At 43.8% G+C, this 23,657-nt stretch overlaps 1 protein-coding gene and 1 pseudogene across 2 annotated transcripts in view; one reads left to right on the top strand and one right to left on the bottom strand.

Annotated features, from left to right (window-relative positions):
• The window catches only part of Msrb3 (methionine sulfoxide reductase B3), a 133,288-nt gene extending 125,642 nt beyond the window's left edge, over positions 1-7,646 (top strand). For both annotated transcript variants that reach the window (XM_052166046.1, XM_052166045.1), the window contains one exon: positions 4,635-7,646. In XM_052166046.1, coding sequence (XP_052022006.1) covers positions 4,635-4,811 — 177 coding nt within the window. In that variant the 3' untranslated portion in view covers positions 4,812-7,646. The remainder of the gene's footprint in view (positions 1-4,634) is intronic.
• Positions 7,647-20,034: 12,388 nt separating this feature from the next.
• LOC127671337 (small ubiquitin-related modifier 2-A-like) lies at positions 20,035-20,321 on the bottom strand (annotated as a pseudogene).
• Positions 20,322-23,657: the final 3,336 nt, after the last annotated feature.

The raw sequence follows: 23,657 nt of genomic DNA on the forward strand, positions 1-23,657 counted from the left end.
GGGCAGGGACATGTTTCTCCCAAGTTTTGTTTCTATCTCCTCCAGTGGCCTTACCAGACTGACTCTGCATTCAACAGGCTTGTCTCTCAGTTGAGGGAACTTCTGAACTTCTCTTCTGGCATCAGAGTCCTTCTCTGTCCCGTCTTCCCAGCCCACCAGCTAGTAAACAGCACTCTGTCAGGAGCTTAAAAGTCAGCCAAAGGGGTAAAAGGGTAGAGTGCTTAGTAGTCCAGCAAAGTCAGTCTCTCCTGGAAATGCTGGGGACTCTTTTTTCAGATCAGAATTGCATATCTAGAGTGACCAAGAGACTAAGAAATCACCTAGCTTTCTTTAATAATCTTGAAGGTACCCATCGAATTCAAGTTCACTCAGGTTGTGCTGTCTTTGTCACTGCTAGGGCCATTACCATACCCTTTACATTTGTTTTAAACTAGTATTAATTTATCTCATTAACGAAATTCACAGAAAGGCGAATATCCACAAACACAAAGAATGCTTCCCAGGCTAAGCAATTTCTTGTGAACCTCTAAGGCTTTAGTCATCTTCCGTAGATGACAACTCCTATAATCGCTGACAATTGAAGAAGCCCACACGTCACTTGGTCTTTCTGTAAAATCATAACCCAAACCTGGTGAGTTCACAACCATTTCCTTGACAAAAGATTAATATCGCAAGCACAACGAAGCAGGCCACCGGCGTCCTCAGGAAGCATGAGAGGAAACAGTACGAATGGCAAAGTAAATCGCTTTTCTTCTGCCAACTCTTTTCCCTTTCTTTCTCGAGGCCAAGTGTAAAGGCCCAGCTTTGAAAGGCCTTCATTTTGCAGATCAAACACTTAAGAGAGAAGCTGACAGTATAAAAAAAAAAAAAAAAAAAAAAAAAAAGACCAAGCATCCTATGAGAAAGCCCTGAAGGACAGTGGGAAATACCTCAGTGCAGAGCTTTGCATCTGTGGAGAGTGCACCGTTCGTGTTTCCCAAGTGGTGCTGTGCTGGGGCGTGGCTGGGAATTGCAATCAGAGTTAAATTTGATTCTTGGTCCCTTCCCTAGGATGCCTGTGTCAGCTTCCCTCCCTGAGCCTTGTAGAGTGAGAATCACTGTTTCCTTGTGAACCGTTTTCACCCACACCTTTGGAATGACAACTAGAATACTCAGGTGCAGTGTTTCTCTGTAAAATAAAGAACCGCCTAAGCGCCTGAAGGAACAGGGAGAGTCTATCCCTGGGTGAAATCACTAACAGCAGGCTTCAGCGATTTCTTCATCAGCCAACCAGTTTGTTTCAGTTACTACCAGGTGTGCTGAGTGATCCCAGCGCACTGCCAATTGGCTGGGGCCAGGGAGGCAGAGCCCGGGCGGCTAAGGAAACAATGTATCACTGACAGCGTCCATCCATCATCTGAGCCCCTGGCCCCGCAGAAGCGGGAGAGAATGGGTTCCACCTGCGCTCCCTTTGGATTTGTATATCCCCAAGCCCAGACCAGGATACCTGAGAGGAAGCTGACTTGTGCTGTGTGGTTAGTCTTCCCCGTGAGTGGCAGGCACCGACGTGGATGTGGCGGCAGCACCACACAGCCCATCAAAAGTGAACACCCTGTGACCTGGTGTGCTGTGAGCCTTTAAAGTCTGTTGTGATGGGCACCCTGAGGTCACCTCTAGCGCTTTCAGAGCAGTGTCCTATTGAGAAGTCAGATCTTTTGGGTTCAGACTCTATCTTAAAGAATCTGATTTAAGGTTGAACTCAAGCTAACTAACAGGCAGGTACCTAGCACCAGGTTCCAAGCTACCCCCCCACCCCCAACAAGACCTGGGTCTAGCACCAGTTTCCAGGTTACCCCCAACAAAACATGCGTCTTGCACAAATTTCCAGATTATTTCCCAAAAAATCTGCACATGCCCCTCCCCCCCTCCAGGTCACAAACCTGCCCTGAGCACTTCACTTCCTAACAACCACCAATCAGGAAAAATGTAGAAGTTAAGTTTATGGTTTGGCTCCTAGCACCAGCCAATATGTTAAAGGCCATAATGCCCCCCTCCCCCATCAGATGTGTACCAGGCTAGATGCCTCTCCCCCCCCCACACACACACACACACTTATCTCTATAAATGCTTGCCCGAAGCTAAGCTTAGGGCTACTGCCCCAGAGGCAGTGGTTTGGCCCAAGCCCGAACTTGAATAAAGAGACCCTAATGTGATCGACCGACTAGGAATCAGCTCCTTGGCCATCTTTTGGGGTTCACGAACGTCTCCTGGGCCAACACTATCCTAACCCATGTTGGCTTGCACGTGACTCTTGTTGTCCCCCTGTGTCTTCTTTTCTCCGTTCCTGTTGCGTGTACATTTTGAACTGAAATGTTCCTTCCTGTTTAATCAGAGGACCAGTCCCTAATTAGCAAATAAAAGGACATATTGAAAGTCAACTTAGGCCACCAGACTGAATCACTTTCACATAGCCACTGCAAAATGTTGGGGAGTTAAGAAGACCACCTAACTGCTAGCAAGCCTTAAATCTGCCGTACCCTACTGTTTCACTAGGGAGGCTCGTGCACTCAAGAGACAATTAACGGATGGAAGCAATCTCGTTTGTTTTGCTCAGAAAGCTCTGTTCTCTCAGTAACTACTGACGTGCATGCTCACGCGCTCCACCTGGGCTTTCCTCTGCCAGCGTCCCTCGGATGCCGAGTGATCAAAGTGCCGGAGCTGCACGTGAGATTAGTAACTGTGCTCCAGTCACGGAATGCTAGGTCCTGTCAGCCTGCACCTTACATGCACGCGTTGGCAGCAGTAATAGCTGTTTCCCTGTGTCACGGGGTGAGTGCGTATGGAGTCTTACGGTACATCTTAGCTGCAGATACCTGTTGGCCTCTATTGGTCATAGAAAGGAAAAGCAATCTGAGATTACCGAAACCTGCACAGACTGTGGTAAAATAATGCAAGTTTTGGTTGCTTTTTTTTTTTTTTTTTTTTTAAAGGCCTGCTTCATATTTTTTCCAGGCAATAGATCAAACCACTTTGGGTTCATTTTTTAGTTCTTTAATAAACTGACATGGTATGTTGGCAGCAAGACAAGGATGGACCTTTAACCCGGAAGTGTGGGGGGAGCTGAAGCCGCTACCAGTACTGTTTGTTAGAACCCAGAGAGCCTTTAGCACCGAGTTTAGCACCTGCAGAGGGAAAACGGAGACTCTGGTGTTTCCACTCTGAGGAGCATCTTACATCCTTTCTCTCTCTCTTCATCCCACTCCCTTCTTGGTCCCTTCTCAGTTTATACGTGCTCTGTCATCGGAGTAATGAGCAAATCGCCTATAAGCCATTTCTGTCCTGCTTTTATCTTAATCCTCACCCCTTCCTCTGCCACTCAACAACCACTGCCTTCACATGTGTCTCCGAAGCCACCACGGAGGCCCCTTTACACCTGATACTTCCCCTCCCCCACCCCATCCCTGTCTTCTCCCTTTCCCTCTCCTGGCTGATTTCTACTGACCACACCTTAGGAGTCACTGATTTTTTTATTATCAGTATCTCCCACTGACAGGTAAGCACTCAGAGGCCAGGGATTGGTACCTGAATCCCCAGAGGCGGGGACTGTGCCAGGCATGTAACAGGTAACTGTCAGTTAGGTGGAAATGGGCGAAAATCATTTATTTAGTCCAGCCATTGGGTTCTCTGCTACACAATGAGTTCTGCGTTTCCAAAGCCTTTTGGGGGTGTTGCACAGTTGTCTCCATCTACCTACCTTGTCCCCGCTAAGATGCTAAGAAGTGGGAGGTGTGTGGCACCATTTGGAGCTATACGCAGCTTCAAACAGTTACTGCAAGCATGTATCCAGTAGCTGGCCATTGTGAAAATGCTGTGTCCACATCACATCTCCATTAGATGGACCGTAGTCAACCGGCCTACCTGCCTCAGTATTCCGAATAGTCATGAACTTCGGTTTATGTGAACTGCTTCCTCGTCCTCTGCCATACTTCGTTTGTAAAAAGAAAAGCCAGTGTGACAGCCCACCTATTGGAAGCTAGAAAACAAGCCGTGGTGTGGGCTGGAGGCTTCACATGTGCTGTATTTGCAGCTTTAGTGACCGTGACATAAATCTCCGGAGTCCCGCCGCTGCTTCGCTGGGTTCCGAGAGCATCCAGGGCCGATGTTAAGTTTTACCGCCCATGAAAACAACCATCACCTCTGTCATGGCCAGTTAAAGAGTATCTTTTACAGTGGGACTTCTGCATATCTGAAACCCACCCATCCAGAGCCAGAAAGTCATGCCAGGGCGGGAAGAGATTTCATTCTGCCCTGTTTCTTACAAGGGGGGAGGTCAAGGGTCAACTCAATTCATAAAATTACTGCAGTCAATTTCCAGCTGACTGAGAAGGAGTTCACAGATCAAAACATACAGTGGCCCCTAAACGATTTCTGATACACACAATTCCAGTGGGTTTTTTTTTAATTCTTGGTGTGTGGTACGAAAAGTCTGTGTGGAACTGTCTTTTCAGCTACTGTCAGGCAGATAGGAAATGGTCCGGGATGCTCTCCATAATTCCTACCCAGGCCAGTCACCCACTCCTAGTACTTCCTGTGCATCCCCCCTCAGAGCCCACTGTGTGCACGTGCGCGCCTTAAGCACCCTTTTTCTCTTATAGTGTGGCGCTCATCTCGGGCACATTTTTGACGATGGACCCCGTCCGACTGGCAAAAGATACTGCATCAACTCAGCGTCCCTGTCCTTCACTCCTGCGGACAGCAGTGTGGCAGAAGGAGGCCGCAGCCCAGCAGCAGCAGCAGCAGCAGCAGGAGCAGCAGACAGAGCCGAGCTGTAGGATCGAAGTGGCGGTGGAAACAAAGTGTTCTTAATGCACAGCTGATTGAAAAACCAAAAAAAAAAAAAAAAAAAAGGGTTTATCTTAACAGAGCTATTTTTACAGAAGCTATAAGGGCAGTTTATGCTATTGAAAATGTTTTCTCTTTTTTTAATCTAGACGGCAGTTCTGCCCATCCACGTATCTTGCTGTTGACTGGGTCCAGAACTGTGTGTAGGTCTTGCAAAAGGAGCTTCTTCGTAAGCTTCTAATTAGCCTTAGCATCGTTTTCTTCCAACACATACCTTCCTTTAAGTCTTGTCCTTGTGGGTACCTCTCCTCCTCTTGATTAAGAGATGGAGGCCGTTTAGTGAAATCAGAGAGCTGGTGATCAGGGGCAGAGAGAAGAGTTGGGAAGGGCAGAGCATCTAGACATGTGGGCTTTACTATAAAGGGGGAGCGCTGCCTTAGACTGCTAGGCTGCATGGAAAGTCTGAGCTAAGGTTGTTTTTTCTCACTAGAAGGGTGTGAAGGTCTGAAGTCGTTCCTTATGTTACATTGTTGCCAGATGTGAGAGGGCTGGCCGAAGGTTGCTGCAGAGACGCAAAACATTCCCGCTGGGCAGGTCTTTATTTTATATTATTTTCCTTTGAAAACAGCAGAATGGAAGACAAGTGGAAGATGCCGGGCCCCGTTTTTGGCCCCAAAGTTCACAAAGAAAAAGGCTCTGCGTAAGCCTTTCTCTGCATGCCTCCTCATTCTGACCTCAATCTGCATGAACATTTTAGAAGATTTCCCCAGCGCAAAATAAAATATTAGGGACAACACACTTCATCAGTAGGAAAGAGAGAGATCTGAGAAGACCAAGTATGAGGTCTTGAGCACTAAATAATCCCACACTGTGCATAAAGGCTAACAGGATCTCACAGGTCACTACCTAAACCAGACTTTCTTCTAGCATCAAGAGGTTGGTGCAAGGATGTTGGGGATTAAGACAGAATAATCAGGCCCAAGGTCCACACTTCACTGTGTGTACAAAGGACAAGCCATTAAGCCCCGTTGTGCCTATATTTTCGTGTACACAATAGGACTCATATCTTTATAAAATATGTCCACACTCTCAGGGCTACATTACTATATTGCTGTACAATTAATAAGATCAGTATTGTAAAATCACACCGATCCGGATGTAATTGCACAGAGCAGGCAAGTTTGCAATGGGAAGACTTTGCAGAGGTGGACTTTGTTGATGGTATGGAACTGGTCAGCCAGAAGCCAGACTTTTATCTTGTAGCAATATGGCAGGTTTTGCTTGCAGAAGCTCTGTGTGGTGGCTCGAGGTTTTCACAGGGCTGAACAAAGGGACAGTTAAAGGTGCTGTCCCACCAGGAAGCATTGTGATTTTGAACGCTAATCCCGAAATGTGGCTTTAAAAGACACTTGGGTTTCTAAATCTTCGATGAAGACTGGCATCGCTCCTCGTAAGCAACGATGATGAGAACAGGCAGACATGTGGCAGATGCAGACTCAGCAGGAAGCAATAAAAACTGGGGAGAGCAAGCTGAGGCCGCCATATTCCGGCACCTTCTGGCCTTCTCAGGTACCTCCTGAAGGTCCCGACATCCTGCCAAGTCTTCAGCATCACCCCAATCTAGAGACGGCCATGCTTTTAACTTTGCACACACAGGAAAGTCACCTAAGCATTGGGGTTCCCCGACCCCCAGGGGTTTACCCCAAGCTCAGGACTACTCTGCACACCAAGGCTTCATTCTCCTCTAGAAACACGGGGAGAGTTTAGGGAGAGGCTTCCAGACTGCCGTGAAGTCTTTGCATCACCGGAAAGGATCCCATGTAGGGGGGTTAAGGACAGATGTGGGTCTCACACGACATTGTCACAGCTTGACATCTGTCCTTCAGAGATACACACAGCCCTTTCTTCTGCCCACTCCCATCTGTGTAGTGGCCTTTCCAGGGTCCCTTGGCTATAAGCCAGACGATTGGAGTAGACAAAGACAATAAATAAGGAGATTCTCCCTCTGCAGAGAGTCTAGGTTGATATTCTTCCTTCATTTTTATAATATAGCACTAAACACACGTTCACTCACACACACACACACCATAACAATAACAATAACGAAAATCTTGTTTCTTTTTAACTTTTACTGTTTTGTTTTTTTAACAAAAGCCAGCTTCTACCAGCACCAACTTTACACATATATATCCAGTGAAATAAAAAAGGAAAAAGAAAGAAAAATGAGTGTACACAGTTTAATTCCAGATTGCTTTTTTTGGGGCTTATGTGGTATCAAATTTCAGTATATTTCTGTCTTATGTTAAAGAACTAAATGTCAGTGAGCAGTAATGCCAGCTGTCAAGGACTAGATTTACCCTCCCAGGATATGGAGCGCAGTAAGCTGAGGAGATGAGGGGATCTGTGGGAGGTGCATGGTCTTCCTTGTCTGCACCCCAGTTCTGACTGCATCGTTGGGCCCTGCAGAGATGGGCTGGTGGGCAGGAAATATGTCCCTAAGAGTGCCCAGAACGGATAGGAAGGAAGCAGCAACAACGAGCGTATTTCTGAGTATTTAAACTTTTCACTTCTTTTATATATTTGAAATCTTAATGCAAATGACGTAGCAATTGGAACAAAGTCTCTCCCTGTTGTTTAAAATGTCTTGCTTTCGATACGGAAGGAAAAAAAAAAAACAAACGATGAAAATTAGTAACATGTTTTGAAGATTGTGTATGATTCTTGACCTAGAAAGCTTTTTAATAACTTTTCTTCTGGTAGTTTAAAACTTTTGAAAAGTGACAAGAAACCTTCATTGAAGAAGCCTTTTTTCGATATTTGTTGTATACAGAAATTAGATAATAAAGTTTCTTTATAAAAATGTCTCTCTTCTCTGGTTCCTAAAGACTGCTGTGCTCTCTAGTGTGGCTGCCCACCAGACCCAGCGTAGACAGACCTCCCCTACGGAGCTGGCCTGCCCTTAGTGTCCAAGGAGGCTTCTCCTTTGCTCTAGGCTTTGGAACAGGGAGATTCCATGTAAGGAAAGGCCTCTAGGACTCCTCAAGGCCAGAGGACAGGAGGGCATGATCGCTTTTCCAGCCTTCACCTTACCACAGCAGAATCCTCAACAGTTCCTATGTGTGTTGTGCTAAAAGTATGCCTTGGGAATTCCCACTGTGGTAACTGCAGGGGTGAGGCTGCAGGCCTCGTGACGTGGTTGGTGCCTAGGCTCTGCTTAAAAAGTCCAGTGTGAAACTTACACAAATGTCGAGGGTTGATCTCTAGAGAACGAGGTACAGAGGTCCCCATTGCTCATGGATTACTTTTTTAAATAACATCATACTTTTTATTGGTGATTTTATTTATTTATATTTCAGATATTATCACCCTTCCCGATTTCCCCTTATTTTTTTACCTTTAAAACTCATCTCTATAAATGGGGTACAGTTCTGCAATCCGAGAATTTGGAAGACTGAGCCAGGAGAATCACTGCAAGTTTAAGGCTAGCCTGGACTACCTAGTAAGTTCCAGTGTAGCCTAGACTACAGTTGAGACCCTGTCTCTGAAGTCCAAAAGAAAACAAACCTCATCTACAGTTGGATCTTAGTGTGATACTATTTGTTGTTGAGCTGTTTGGGTTTTATTTGTTTTTTTTTTTTTTTTTTTTTGACCTATTTATTTGAGGGAGAAGCAGGGCTGTGGGGACTTGTTTTCCTGTTAGTTTTCTAAGTCACATTTCCTGGGATCCCAAGCAGTTTCATGCAGGGCCTTTCTATGAAACACACACAGGCTGGGCAGTGGTGGCGCACGCCTATAATCCCAGCACTCGGGGAGGCAGAGGCAGGCGGATTTCTGAGGCCAGCCTGGTCTACAGAGTGAGTTCCAGGACAGCCAGGGCTACACAGAGAAACCCTGTCTCGAAAAAAAAAACAAATTTAAAAAACCAAAAAAAAAAAAAAAAAAAAAAAAAAAGAAAGAAAGAAAGAAAGAAAGAAACACACACAGAGATACACATATAAAGTCTTAGTTACTATTCTGTTGCTGTGAAGAAACACTATGACCAATGTATCTTTTAAAAGAAATCATTTCATTGGGGCCTTGCTTACCTTTTCAGAGGTAACTTAGTCCATGATCAGCATGGCAGAAGCATAAGGCAAGCAGGCATTTCACTAGGGTGGTAGCTAAATATTTACATCCTAATCTACAGGTGAGTCGTTCGTAGGCGGGTGGAGGGGCAAGTGTGGACTAAGCCTGACAAAGGCTCAGAGCCCACCTGCAAGTCACACCTCCTCACACAAGGACACACCTCAAACAAGGACACGCCCCCTCAAACAAGGATACACCTCCTCACACAAGGACACACCTCAAACAAGGACACGCCTCCTCAAACAAGGACACACCTCAAACAAGGACACGCCTTCTCAAACAAGGACACACCTCAAACAAGGGCACACCTCCTCACACAGGGACACGCCTCCTCACACAAGGACACGCCTCCTCACACAAGGATATGCCTCCTCAAACAAGGGCACACCTTCTAATCCTACCTAACTGGTCCACCAACTAGAGACATTCAAAAATATGAGTTTGTTGTGGGCTATTCTCATTCAAACTTCCACATATATCAAACATGCACATATATCTCATCATATATAGAAACTCTTAACATTTCTCATGCTTTAGTAATAAAATGATTTTTGCACAATACAAAGTTTGGATTGACAAGCTAGTCACGGGACAGTTTCACAGGCACACAGTACTGATTATTTGTTGGTTCTTGAATTCATCAAAGCTGATTGATAGTCCATTTTAATGAGGGCCTTGAAGAGGTGCCCTGTGCTACTTCTGATAAGGACCCGATCCTTTCTCATTCAGACGCTGGTCTTGTCCTAGGCTAACCTTGAGAGACCGCAGTTTGGTAGTGACTACCAGCTCTGCACCAGGCAGCTCCGAGGCCTCCCCACCTGAAAATACCAGAAAGGTTATCATGGGACCATGGAAAATTCTGGAACAATTGTGGGTCAAAGCCACAAACACCTGAGAGCTGGGAGTTGCCTTTTCCCCTTCCCCAAACATACAGAGATCCTCCTGCCTCTGCCTCCCAAGTTCTGGGAGCTGTCTGAATTAGGGTTCCCATTGCTCTGGTAGAACAACATGCCAAAAAGCAACTTGGGAGTGGAGGGTTTATTTCCCTTAGACTTCCGAATCACACGGAAGGAAGTCAGGGCAGGAACCCCGAGGCAGACTCCACGGGGGGAGCATTTTTACTGACTTGCTCAGCCTACTTTCTGTATAGTCTCAGGACCACCTGTCCAGACTCGAGACCGTCAATAATGGCCTTCCACCACCACTCACTAATTAAGAAAACACATCACACACTTGCCCACAGGCCAATCCAATGGAGGCATTTTCTTTATTCCTCTTCCCAAATGACTCCAGCTAGTATGGAGTTGACATAAAACGCCACAGCACAGAAGCCAAGTCACACCTCACCCCGTATGTAGTTTTCCAAACATTTTAGTTCGTGCTAGATGATAATAATGTCACAGGGTGGAGGTCATGGGGCCTCTGTTGTCTGCAAGCTTTTGAGTCCTCCCCGCAGGATGCACCGTGATACTCCCAGCAAACAGACGTGCTCTTTCCATCACCCAGGATCGGTAAGAACCTTTACATGGTCTCAGGACTAAGGAAGGGCAAGGCAAGTGGGGACTAAGCACTGGCTGGTTCCTCAGGGGTCACATCAGGGTGAGGGCATACACATGGAGGTAAGTCGGACACGAATGAAGAAAGGCTCTGCGTCTTCTTAGCTCAAAAGAATTGTAAGTGTTGAGCTGTGGCTGCTTGAGGTTTTGTTTCTCAGGACTTCAGTATTAACGTAGGAATGTGTAGTACCTTAACTGAATCACACATTAAATAAGCTTTTTAAGTCAACCATTTGCCTCACTGCCTCTGGTCAGTGTCGGAAATGTGAGGTCTTCTTAAAGATGTTCCACTAAAGCTCAGAACAAGACATGGTATATACCTAATCATACATGTTATGTCCTTAATCATACATGGCCAATCACAACTGGAGCTCAAGCTCATGAGACCACAAAGACTCTGTCCCCTAGACATGTTCCAATGTAATTTACTAGTTATTCTCGGTATAATTATGCAGGGACCCACATGAAGACCAAGCTGCACATCTGCTACATATATACGGAGAGACTTAGGTCCAGCCCCTGTATGTTCTTTGGTTGGTGGTTTAGTCTCTGGGAGCCCCAAGGGTCCAGGTTAGTTGGCCCTGTTGGTCTTCTTGTGGAGTTCCTATCCCCTCCAGGTTCCTCAGTCCTTCCTCCAACTCTTCCACAAGACTTCCTGGAGCTCTGTTTGATGTTTGGTTGGGGTCTCTCCATCTGTTTCAATCAGCGGCTGGGTGGAGCCTCTCAGAGGACAGTTGACACTAGGCTCCTGTCTTCAAATCCAGGCTGACAGATGCAACCATAGCCTGAGGCTCCAAGGGAGTTGAATGAGTAGCCAAGCAATGTGTTCATATAGATCCTGTGAGGACAGCTCGCACATTCCCCCCATATCAGCCATGTCTCCGTGGAGGTTTATGTGTGGATGGAGGAAACAATTACCATTGTGTCTGCAAGGGTATCGGATTCATGGGGACACACTGTGAGACCTTGATACCTCTTTGTTGTTCAAAGTCTTGTCGCTATGATGCAGCATGTGAAGACACTGCTGACAGCTGTATTTGTCACTGCTGGCCTGGATGCACAGGTGCCCTGTGTGACATAGACATAAATGAATGCAGAAGCAACCCCTCCCACTGGGTTTCTCGAATGCTTCTTCTAATTCTAGCTGCTATGAAAAAAAAAAGCCACATCTAAGCTTAAATGGAAAGGAGGAAGAATATAGGTGACACTGGAAATGCATATGACAAAAACATCCAGTTTCTGAGAATGCTGGCTCTGCAATCTTTCCTGATGACAGACAGGGGAGAATATCCTTCCCAAGGTTGCTAAGCCAAGCATACTCTGCCAGGAGAGAGAGCATGTGAGTGTGGGCCATCCAAGGGTCTACCCCAGGAACGACTGACTAAAGAGAATTGTTTCTGTTTGATTACAATTCATAGCAGATTGATAATTGCAAAGGCATTCCTATTTGGGGTTCTGCCCCCCTTCTTAACACTCTAGCCTGTGATACTGGTCAGGCATCTGGTGTTTGTTAGATGGCTGGGGGAGCATCTCCTAGCATTCATTCTAATGATTGCAGGGAAGTTGGTGGGGCACAAACTGGCCTCGTCCGGTTTACATCTTCATTACTGAGCTCCTCACATACCTGTGTACATCTGGAATGAATCTCCAGGTAAACCTCTTGGGCTCTTTCTCTAAAGAGTAACTGTAATTATTAGGGCTATACCCAAATTCAGCTTAGGCTAGGTATGTGGCTGAACTTCAGCCAAAATTCTGTGCCTTACTAAAAGAGATTTTCTTTTTTTTTCTTTTAACATCCAATTACATAGGAGGGGTCTTTTCCCTACACATAGGCAGTGGGGTTCCTGCTTCTCTTTGCCCAAGGCTTTTATTTATGCCCCAAGGAAAAAGACAAAAGACTCTAGGGAAGAAATAGAGATATTCCGGAGTTACCACCACTTTTCCTGGAACCAATCTCAGAGTTTTAATACGGATCACAGGACATACTAACATTTTATAAAAGCTAGGTCCTTCCCCCTCTAGGTTCTACCCTAAACTTTACATTAGCAGCAAGAGCAAAACAAGACAAAAAAATCTGTGAAGGAATCAACAGCTGCCCATTTTCTGATTATTCCTTTATATGGGCCAGAGTCTACCCACTCAACACAACACGCGTGTCTGGGAACCAGTCCATGATGGGTGCACTGCAGCAGACTAAGACTTCACACACGCAGCTGTGCAGCTCACTGCACACCAGCCCGGCATGTCGTATGAAGCTGGGAAGAACTGTGAATACACGGGAGAGCTCAGTTGGAAGAAGGATGAAAGGAGCGGAGTGGTGAATGAAGGATTCCACTTAGAGATGGAGCAGATGTGGAGTCTTCAAAAACGATGCAGAAAACCAAGGTGGTCCAGGAAAGTTGTTAGAAATTTGTGTGGTCCTTCTCTTTTTCCAATGGACCCGTTCTTCTGACAAGTTTTCCAAGATCCTGTGTAAGACACATTCCCATAGGCATTCTTGTGTCTCTTTACAGCATCCATTTTCAGAGGGGAATACACAATACACGCGGTTATTTGTTTACTTTTCTATTTATTTATTTTGTTGTTTTTCTCTTCCACTTTTCTTCTTTCAGACAGACTGGCCTCAGGCTTACTATATGCCCTAAGGGTGACACTGAACTCCAGTTCCTCCTGCTTCGTGGTCCCTGGGCTGTGTTTATGAGCCTGCCGTACCACACTCAGTTTGTGTTGTGCCGGGGATTGAACCCCAGGTGGCAAACACAACTTTCTGAGTTTCATTTCCAGCTCCTATAATCTATTTATTTACTTTATAAGTTAAGAGAGACCCAAGAGAAGAAATAGGAAAAAGAAGAGAAAGACTTTAGGGAGTCTTGAATAGTGCCTTTGCTTTTTTGTGTGTCCATGTAACCAAGGTGGAGTCACGCTCTGTAGGTGGTTCCTATAGGTTCTTATCACAACCCTATGCCATGTGCCCTTGGGTCTGTCTGACCTGCACTAACCACTATTGTGCTGGCTCCTGTTGCAGGCTCCTCCCTTCCTCCAGACACCAAAGGAGGTGAGGCAAACACACTGTAGCAAAGATAAGGCGGTGAGGCAAACACATTGTAGCAGAGATGAGGCAGTGAGGCAAACACATTGTAGCAAAGATGAGGAGGTGAGACAAACACAATGTAGCAAAGATGAGGTGAGACAGACACACTGTAGCAGAGATCCTGGTGCATAGAGATTAAGTCCATTAAGTGGTTTTTCATTATCCTCATAGTTTCTGTATTCCTTCTCATTCCATTTTACTTTTGCTTCCATAATTGAATAATTTCAAATGTTCTACCTCTTTGCTCTTCATTGAGTCTATTGTCGAGACTATTGAAGAGACATTCCTGTTGCTTCATATTTCATTTCAATAAATTGATCTAGAATTCTTATTATCTCTAGAATGTCCATGCGTTTTTTTAACAGATTTCATTTATTTGTTCTTTTTTTATTAGATATTTTATTTGTTTATATTTCAAATGTTATCCCCTTTCCTGGTTTCCCCTCTGCAAACCTCTATTCCATCCCCCATTACCCTGCTTCTATGAGGGTGCTTTCCTACCCGCCCACCCACTCCTGCCTCAATGCGCTAGTATTCCTTTACACTGGGGCATCAAGCCTTCGCAGGACCAAGGGCCTCCCCTCCCATTGATGCCAGATAAGGCCCCTTTAGCTTCTTCAGTCCTTCCTCTAACTCCTCTATTTGGGGTCCCTGTGCTCTCAGTCTGATGGTTGGCTATGAGCATCTGCATCTGTATTGGTCAGGACTGGCAGAGCCTCTCAGGAGACAGCTCTGTCAGGCTCCTGTTAGCAAGCAACTTTTTGGCATCAGCAATAGTGTCTGGGTTTGGTGTCTGCATGTGGGATGGATCTCCAGGTGGGGCAGTCTCTGGATGGCCTTTCCTTCAGTCTCTGCTCTACTCTTTGTCCATATATTTCCTTTAGGCAGGAGCAATTCTGGGTTAAAATTTTGGAAATGGGTGGGTGGCCCCATCCTTCAATGGTAGGGGGATGCTTAACCTCTAGATATGGTCTCAACAGGTTCTCCCTCCCTTTTGTGGGGTATTTCAGCTAATGTCATCCCGAAGGGTCCTGGGAGGCTCTTGCTTTCCTGGCATCTGGGACTTCCTAGTTGCTATCCTACTTCCCCATCCCCCATTGCTACACACCTCTGTTCAATTTCCTGACCCTCTGTGCGTCTTCTCTATCTCTTCCCATACCTGATTCTGCCTCTTTTTCCCCTCCCCCTCCTCTGTTCATTCCAAGTCCCTCCCACTCTCGACTTCCCTTGATGATATTGTTCCCCCTTCTAAGTAGGACTGCAGAATCCACTCTTTAATCTTCCTTCCTCTTGAGATTCATTTGGTCCATGAGTTGTATCATGGGTATTCCACACTCTTTGCCTAATATCCACTTATCAGTGAGTACATACCATGTGTGTTCTTTTGTGACTGACTTATCTCACTCAGGATGATATTTTCTAGATCCACCCATTTGCCTGCGAATTTTGTGAAGTCATTGTTTTTAATAGCTGAGCAGTACTCCATTGTGTAAATGTACTACATTTTCTGTATCCATTCCTCTGTTGAAGGACATCTGGGTTGTTTCCAGCTTCTGGCTGTTATAAATATGGCTGCTATGAATATAGTGGAGCATATGTCCTTAATACATGTTGGAGCATCTTCTGGATATATGCTCAGGAGTGGTATAGCTGGGTCCTCAAATAGCACTATATCCAGTTTTCTGAGTAACCACCAGACTGATTTCCAGAGTGGTTGTACCAGCTTGAAATCCCACCAACAATGCAGGAGTGTTCCTCTTTCTCTACATCCTCGCCAGCATCTGCTGTCACCTGAGTTTTTTATTTTAGCCATTCAGACTGGTGTGAGGTGGAATTTCAGGATTGTTTTGATTTCCATTTTCCTGATGACTAAGATGTTGAACATTTCTTTAGGTGATTCTTGGTCATTCAAGTTTCCTCTTGAGAATTCTGTTTAGCTCTGTTCCCCCCCTTTAAAAAAAAGGGTTATTTGGTTCTCTGGAGTCTAACTTCTTGAGTTCTCAGTATGTATTGGATAGCTAGTCTGTTAGTCTGTCTTTTATTGGGGAATTGAGTCCATTGATGTTAAGAGACATTAAGGAATAGTGATTGTTGCCTCCTGTTATTTTTGTTGTTAGAGGTAGAATTATGTTTGTGTGGCTATCTTCTTTTGGGTTTGTTGAAAGACTACTTTCTTGCTTTTTCTGGGGTATAGTTTCCCTCCTTGTATTGGAGTTTTCCATTTATTATCCATTGTAGGGTTCGGTTTGTGGAGAAATATTGTGTAAATTTGGTTTTGACATGGAACATGTTGGTTTCCCCCTCTATGGTAATTTTGAGTTTTGCTGGGTGTAGTAGCCTGGGCTGGCATTTGTGTTCTCTTAGGATCTATATGAGATTGGCCCAGGATCTTCTTGCTATTATTGTCTCTGCTGAGAAGTCTGGAGTAATTCTGATAGGTTTGCCTCTATATGTTACTTGACATTTTTCCCTTACTGCTTTTAATATTTTTTCTTTGTTTTGTGCATTTGGTGTTTTGGCTATTATGTGACAGGAGGAATTTCTTTTCTGGTCCAATATATTTGGAGTTTTGTAGGCTTCTTGTATGTTTATGGGCATCTTTCTTTAGGTTAGGGAAGTTTTCTTCTATATTTATTGAAGATATTTACTGGCCCTTTAAGTTGGGAATCTTCACTCTCTTCTATACCTATTATCCTTAGGTTTGGTCTTCTCTTTGTGTCCTGGATTTCCTGAATCTTTTGGGTTAGGAGCTTTTAGCATTTTTCATTTTCTATGGTATCTTCTGCACCTGCAGTTTCTCTCTCTCATATCTCTTGTATTCTATTGGTGATGCTTACATCTATGATTTCTTATCTCCTTTTTTTTATGTTTTCTATCTCCAGGGTTGTCTCCCTTTGAGATTTCTTTATTGTTTCTACTTCCACTTTTAGATCCTGGACTGTTTTGTTCACTTCTTTCACCTGTTTAGTTGTGTTTTCCTATAATTCTTTACTGCATTTTTGTATTTCCTCTTCAAAGGCTTTTCTACCTGTGTTCTGTATTTCTTTAAGAGAGTTATTTATGTTCTTCTTAAAGTCCTCTATCATCATCATCATGAGATGTGATTTTAAATCAGAGTCTTGCTTTTCCAGTGTGTTGGGATATCCAGGATTTGCTGTGGAGTGAGAACTGGGTTCTGATGATGCCAAGTAGCCTTGGTTTCTGTTGCTTATGTTCTTGTGCTTACCTCTTGTCATCTGGTTATCTCTGGTGCTAGCTGATCTTGCTCTCTCTGACTGTGGCTTGTCCCTCCAGTAAGCCTGTGTGTCAGTACTCCTGGGAGACCAGATCTTTCCAGGTGGAATTTGGGCACAGAGAGCTGTGGCACAGGGTCAGCTCTAGGGTGCAGACGGAAACCAGAAGGATCCTGTTCCCGGCTGTTCCTTGGTTCCTGTGCCCTGATGACTCTGGGTGGGTCCCTCTTGGGTCAGAAATTTGGGCAGAAGTAGTGGTCTCACCTGTGCTCTCAGGTATGTCAGCACTCCTGAGAGACCAGCTCTCTCCCAGAGGAAAGAAGGCAGGCATCAGATCCCACTACAGATGGTTGTGAGCCACCATGTGGTTGCTGGGAACTGAACTCAGGACCTCTGGAAAAACAGTCAGTGCTAGTCAGTGCTCTTAACTGCTGAGCCATCTCTCCAGTCCCTATTTCATGTTTTTGAATCTGTGTATTCTAGCAGCTTTCTGAACCTCTTTAAGACACTATCCTGAATTGTGTGTCATTTCAAACATTCCTCTTTCCTTTGCAGCCACTGTAAGAACTTTGTTAGTTCTTTTGGAATTGCCACAATGATCTAAGCCTTTATACTCCTCCATCCTTACCCTGATGCCAGTAGAAAAATGAAATTTTGGCTTTTGTGGGTATCTTTTGAGTGGAAGAGTGCCACTATTAATCTAGACCAATTCTGGATGGTCCAGCCCTGGGCAGGTGGGTGGGTGGTTTGCTTCTTATGATTTGGATTTAGAGGGGCAACTGGCCAGCATCAGCTATCTAGAAAGATGGCTTCTTTCCTTTCTTCCTTTGTTTCTTTCCTTTTCTTTCATTTGATCCCATATTGTCTAGCCTTGCCTCTCCCGCATGTTCCTTATATATGAGATGGAATAGCCTTTCTGTGAAGATTAGGGAGATGTTTTGAAAGCCAGATGATGTCCTCCAGTCCTTTCGTCCTCTGTAGAAACTGGAGTTTCTGGAAAACTCTCTCACACTTGCTGACTTCTTGAAGAGACAGAGCAACAAGTCAAAGTGAGACTCTTTCTGTCTCTGTCTCTCTCTGTATGTGATCATTGTTCTGCTCTATATGGTTGACTCATGTTGAACCATAGTTTTGGCTAAGCTTTATTTATTTGTTCATTTGTTATTTTATTTATTTGTTTGCTTATTTATGTATAAGCTTTATTTATTTGTTCATTTGTTATTTTATTTATTTGTTTGCTTATTTATTTATAAGATTTATTTATTTGTTCATTTGTTATTTTATGTTTGTCTGTGTGCAGCTGTTCATTGGATTTTGTGAGAGCTAGCTATGTTGAGGAGCCCACTCCTCTTTTTTGTGTTTTTTTTTTTTCTTTGATTGTTTACTTTGAAAAAGAGTTTACCTATGAAGGCTAGGGCAGCCTACTGATTTTATTTTATTTTATTTTATTTTATTTTATTTTATTTTATTATTTTTTGGTTTGGTTTTGCCTTATTTTGGGTTGTTTGTTTGTTTTATTGAGTTGAGCACCTTGTATACTTTAGGTACTAATACCTCATGGAAACTGTAGTTTGCAAATACTACTCTGTAAATTGCTTTTAGATTGTTTTAGGTGTTTTCTTGATTGTAGAAATGATTCTGTTGGAAGCAAGTCTCATCTTGCCTCAGCTTTTTATATCACGCCAGAATGTCACCAGATTAATTTCCTTTTTCTGCATGTGAATAGTCATTTAATCCCATTATCATTTGCTGAAAAGGTTTTATTTGCTAGTAGCTTTATCAAAAATTAATTCACTGAGGATATGTGAGTGGACTGTAGATCCATTCCACTGGGTTAAATGTCTGTTTCTAATACCAGTGCAATGTTGTTTTGATATGCAGGACACTTAGTCTACTGTGTAGGATACATCAATATTTAATGTTTACTGTTTTCAACTTTGTTCTGTTAGGTCAGGAAGCGTTCGTGGATCCCAAAAGGCCACCAAGGAGCTGTTTCTGATGTCATCGCATTAGGGTCTCCTTATAACAAACAAGTTCGGGCTTGGGCTCTCCTCCAACCCAACCCGGACACAGCAGGACAGGAAGGCAGAGCAGCCTTGAACCCTCATCAGGACAAGATTTCATAGGAAATGGGAGCAAGTGAGGGGTGTCCAGCCTGGCAGGCATCTAGCAGAGAAAACTATTATAAGCCAACGGGCTAGGCTCTTAGGCAAAACCATGAACAACCACAAACAGTCTGAAAGTCCATCTGAAACCGTCAGACTAATCTTTGATTGACTGTTGCTAGGAAGTAGCTAGGGAGTTATTCTGGGGTATGGGACAAGGATGAGCCATGGAGTCCTTCCTGGTGCTTGGGTGTAGCTTGGGTTTACCTGCAGGTCAAATTCTCAGGCTCATTTTCTTTTAAGATGGAGTCTGGTCCCAAGGTTTGGCCTCTTGGTTCTTTTTGCTCAAGACTGTTTTGTTAATTTTGTGGATCCATATGAATTTTAGAATTTTCCTTTTCACTATTTCTTTGAAAATACCATTGTAGTTTTGATGGAGCTTTGGAAAAATCTTAGCATAATTTTGACAGAAGTAATATTGAAGGTATAGATTTCTTTCTTTTTTTTTTAACAAGAAGTTTATTTAAACAACAAGATGATTGACTTGAAGGGAAAAGCATCTAGGATCATTTTGTTCAAGAGTAGTTTATCCCTACTTAAAGACAGATTGTCCTGCATGTAACAACTATGTACAAAAAAGTTATAAAATTGTCCTTGGTTTTACAATGATAAATGAAAAACATTAAAAATTCCAATCGAACAAGGTATGCAAGGATTTTGTGTTGTCAGGTTCTTTTGTTAAAACAATGAGAGCAAAATAACTTACTGGAATATAGAGATAAGAGTTGATGGACCATGCCACTAATGGAGAAGAGGGTATTTTCATAGACCCAGTACTTTCCCCAGACCATCTCCATCTGATGTCCACCAGAACAGAACATTGGCCATTTAGTTTTAAAAAGGAAAAGAAAAAAGAGCAAAGTGCTTGTGCACAAACACCAGTTGCTTTATGTACAATAAAGACATGGGGACAGGGAAGTGAGAGAAGAGAGAAAGCTATACTGTAGCAGTCAGGATGTGGCAGGACCAAATTGTTGCTTTCTAATTGAGAATGTATTCTTGGTCTCTAACAAAATTCTGGAATAAAGTACCGTGCTCCCTTATTAGTAGTCATCTCCAGTCTGCTCCTGGAACGCATCAAACGTATCTTCATCCTCCATTTGCAACTGTGCAGGTGTGTCTGTTTCATTGATTGGTTGCCCATCAGACCGGAATCTGATCTGCCTCATTGACAAACCCTGCCATTCACAATAGGCTTTCATAGATTACTAAGTGGTGTTTGCCTCTTAATCTTAAACTACACCACAGAACCATCCTGGCCTGCTACCTTCAAATTAATATGATTGTTGGTCTCAGTCTTGACTCCTTCCTTGGGTTTCTTGTCATCCATGGTGAGTGCCGGAGTCCACGCAGCTGCTGCTTCACAAAAGAGGCACCAGGTCGGCACTGAAGGAACAGGTGGCAGTGGTGGATGAGGCCAAGGTATAGATTTCTTTGAGTATCATGACCATAGCTATATATTTTAATACACCTTTTACACTGAACCTTACTATGTAAATAAATGTATGGGTAATATGTGTGTACATGTGTCTGTTATATATGTATGGATTATTTGTGTAATTGTTATTTACTTAAACCATTTTATTTTATACCTTTCATTTTTTCCTAGTCTTTTGATGCTTTTTTCCTGCTTTTTAAAAAAAGATTTATTTATTATATGAAGTACACTGTAGCTGTCTTCAGACATACCAGAAGAGAGCGTCAGGTCTCATCAAGAATGGTTGTGAGTTACCATGTGGTTGCTAGGATCTGAACTCAGGACCTCTGGTAGAACAGCCAGTGCTCATCCCACTGAGCCATCTCACCAGCCCTTTGTTCCTGCTTTTAAAACTGATTTTGTTTTTCTTCTTTTCCTTTTTAATTTGGAAGTCGTAACTATTCTCCTGGAATTTACTGTGAATGACTAATACCTAGTACTTCAGACTGAATGACTTGATCTATGTGCTTTGACCAGCTTCCTCTCAACTGCATCTAATCATGAGAATTGAGTTCTACTGATTTCTTTATTTTAAAGCATGAATATTATTAATTATACTGATTGCACAAGGAGATGGTGATGGCATATCTACATGTCCCTGATTTTAGTGCTCATTGATTCTGTTTGTTTTTCCATGGGTTTTTTTTTTTCTTACACCCGAAGGTTATTATTATTATTTTCTCAAAGTTTGTGGGTCAATGACTGTTGTGGATGGGCCTGGTGCTGTTCTTGTGAATCAATCCCCTAATGAATAAAGGAGCCAATCACTGGGCGAGTAGGCGGGACTTCCGTGTTGGACGGAGGAAGAGAAGAAGCAGGAGAGAGTTAGGTCCTTTTGGAACAGGGACAGCGTAAGGGTAAGGTGCAGTTGCTAGAGTTTCCTGGTATCATGGCAGATCTGCAAGGATTCAACACTGGAGAAATCAGATTTTTTTTTTTTTTTTTTTTTTTTTTTTGGATTTGGTTTTTTCGAGACAGGGTTTCTCTGTATAGCTCTGGCTGTCCTGGAACTCACTCTGTAGACCAGGCTGGCCTCGAACTCAGAAATCCATCCACCTGCCTCTGCCTCCCAGAGTGCTGGGATTACAGGCGTGCGCCACCACCGCCTGTCGAGAAATCAGATTTTAATCAGGCTTACAAGATTAGGTTTTAGTTGCTGTGCCCAGAGATTGAGTTACCATTGTTTCTGAACTAAGTTTGTGTTCCATTTTCCTTCACACAGTGGGGAAAGGAAACTTCATCTGGGTTCAAGAGAGAAAGGCATAGTGGCAAAGCTTGGGTTTGCCTGAGGTGCACCACAAAGACTGTAGGGGATTTGAAGCACGGGGTTGTCATGGTAGTGGCTCACCAGTGGGAACCTAGAGAGCTGGGTGGAGAGATTGTGGAGTTCTGAGTCAGAGTCTCCATGAGATAAAAACAGGTCGGCCATTGCTCCCCAGTACATGGCTGCCCAGGCTGCCAGGGCAGAGGCACAAGCGTGGGACTGTACCTGTTGGACTTTTCTATTATTTCCCCGCAACAAATGACTTCTTAAAGACAGTGGTGGTTTGAATGAAATGGCCCTATGTATCCACAGGAAGTGGCACTATTACAGGGTGGGGTCTTGTTGGAGTGGGTGTGGCCTTGTTGGAGTGGGTGTGGCCTTGGAGGAAGTGTGCCACTAGGGGTTGGTTTTGACATTTTAGATTCTCAAGCCAGGCCCAGTGTTTCTCTCTTCCTGCTGCGGTCCGTCTGGATAGAGAACTCTCAGCAACCTCTCCCATACCATGTGCTGTCTACATGTTGCCATGCTTCCCGCCATGCATATAATGAGCTCAGCCAGGCTCAATGAAATGTTATTCTTTATATGAGTTGCTGTGGTCATGGTATCTCTTCACGGCAATCAAACCCTAAGACAAAAATAAATCCTCTATTTCCTTTGTTGTTGTTTATATGAAAATACATCCATTTAGTGTCCTTCTTAAACAGAATTCTTCTCTCAGTCCTAATACTACTCTCTCCTTTCTGGTTATCTTATTCTGTTCCTTTGTGTGGAGTTCCCTTCTCTCTGTGTGTTTCTTGTCCTTAGAACCATTCAATCCCACTACGTTTTTTTGTTTTGTTTTGTTTTGTTGTTTTTTGTTTTTTTGGATTTGTTTTTTTTTTTTTTTTTTTTTTTTTTTTTTTTTTTTTTTTGAGACAGGGTTTCTCTGTATAGCCCTAGCTGTCCTGGAACTCACTCTGTAGACCAGAGTGCTGGGATTACAGGCGTGCGCCATCAGCACCCGGCCCCACTACATTTTTGAAAAGAATTGCAATAAATACAAGCTGGTACTGAAATTCTCCATTTTACATAGTTAAGGATATTGTACCCAGGAGTGATCCAGCCCAGTGTTAAGACAGGTCATCCCATTAATTACTGTCACCAAGATAACCCTCACAGGCATACCCAGAATCCATCTCCCCTTTGATTCCAGATCTTGTCATGTTTGCAGTTCACCCTGACCACCGCAGGGGCCAAATCTGAGTTGTCATTTCAGCTGGGTACCTTGAGTGGCCCCTATCCATTGTGTTCTGTAATTTTGGCTTATGTGTACATTATTCTAGACTCTGGTCTCTGGGAATTTGAGGATGAATTCTTCCTGAAAAGATTTGCATGTATGGACAAAGCCATGTGTGTATTTTTATAAGCTCTGAATCAATCAGAAGCCTCACACCCATCTCTCCTGTGCTGCCTTGGGATTTTCTAAGATCAGTCTCCCAACACGGATTCCATTATTCCTGTATGTATGTGCACACACCCAGAGCAAGAAAGGGCACCACACTTGCTGATGTTTGCTTGCTGTTGTGGCTCTGTGGGTGACCTTCATTGATGCCGTGTTTCCCTATTGCCACCAAGCGCAAGGGAAGCAGCTGGAGATTCTTCTTTCCCTAACTCCCACCCCCACCCCCCATTAAAAACATCTTTTGTTACAGCTCTGGATGTCTCTCCTTGCATTTTGGTGGGAGGACAGTTTAGTGCATTAACTTACTGCCTTACTGCTGGGAACAGATTTCCTTTTACTAAGGCTTTTAGCCAATCTCCCATTTGCTTTCCAAGATCCGTCTTTTCCTCTTTTCACCCCCAAGTAAGAAAAATCCTGCCTGACAAACTGGCAGCTTCTGGTGTTCTTGTATCTTTTCTTGCAGACTGCCGCTTTTGTAGTTGTG

Source organism: Apodemus sylvaticus, chromosome 20 (assembly GCF_947179515.1).
Source record: "Apodemus sylvaticus chromosome 20, mApoSyl1.1, whole genome shotgun sequence".
NCBI lineage: Eukaryota > Metazoa > Chordata > Mammalia > Rodentia > Muridae > Apodemus > Apodemus sylvaticus.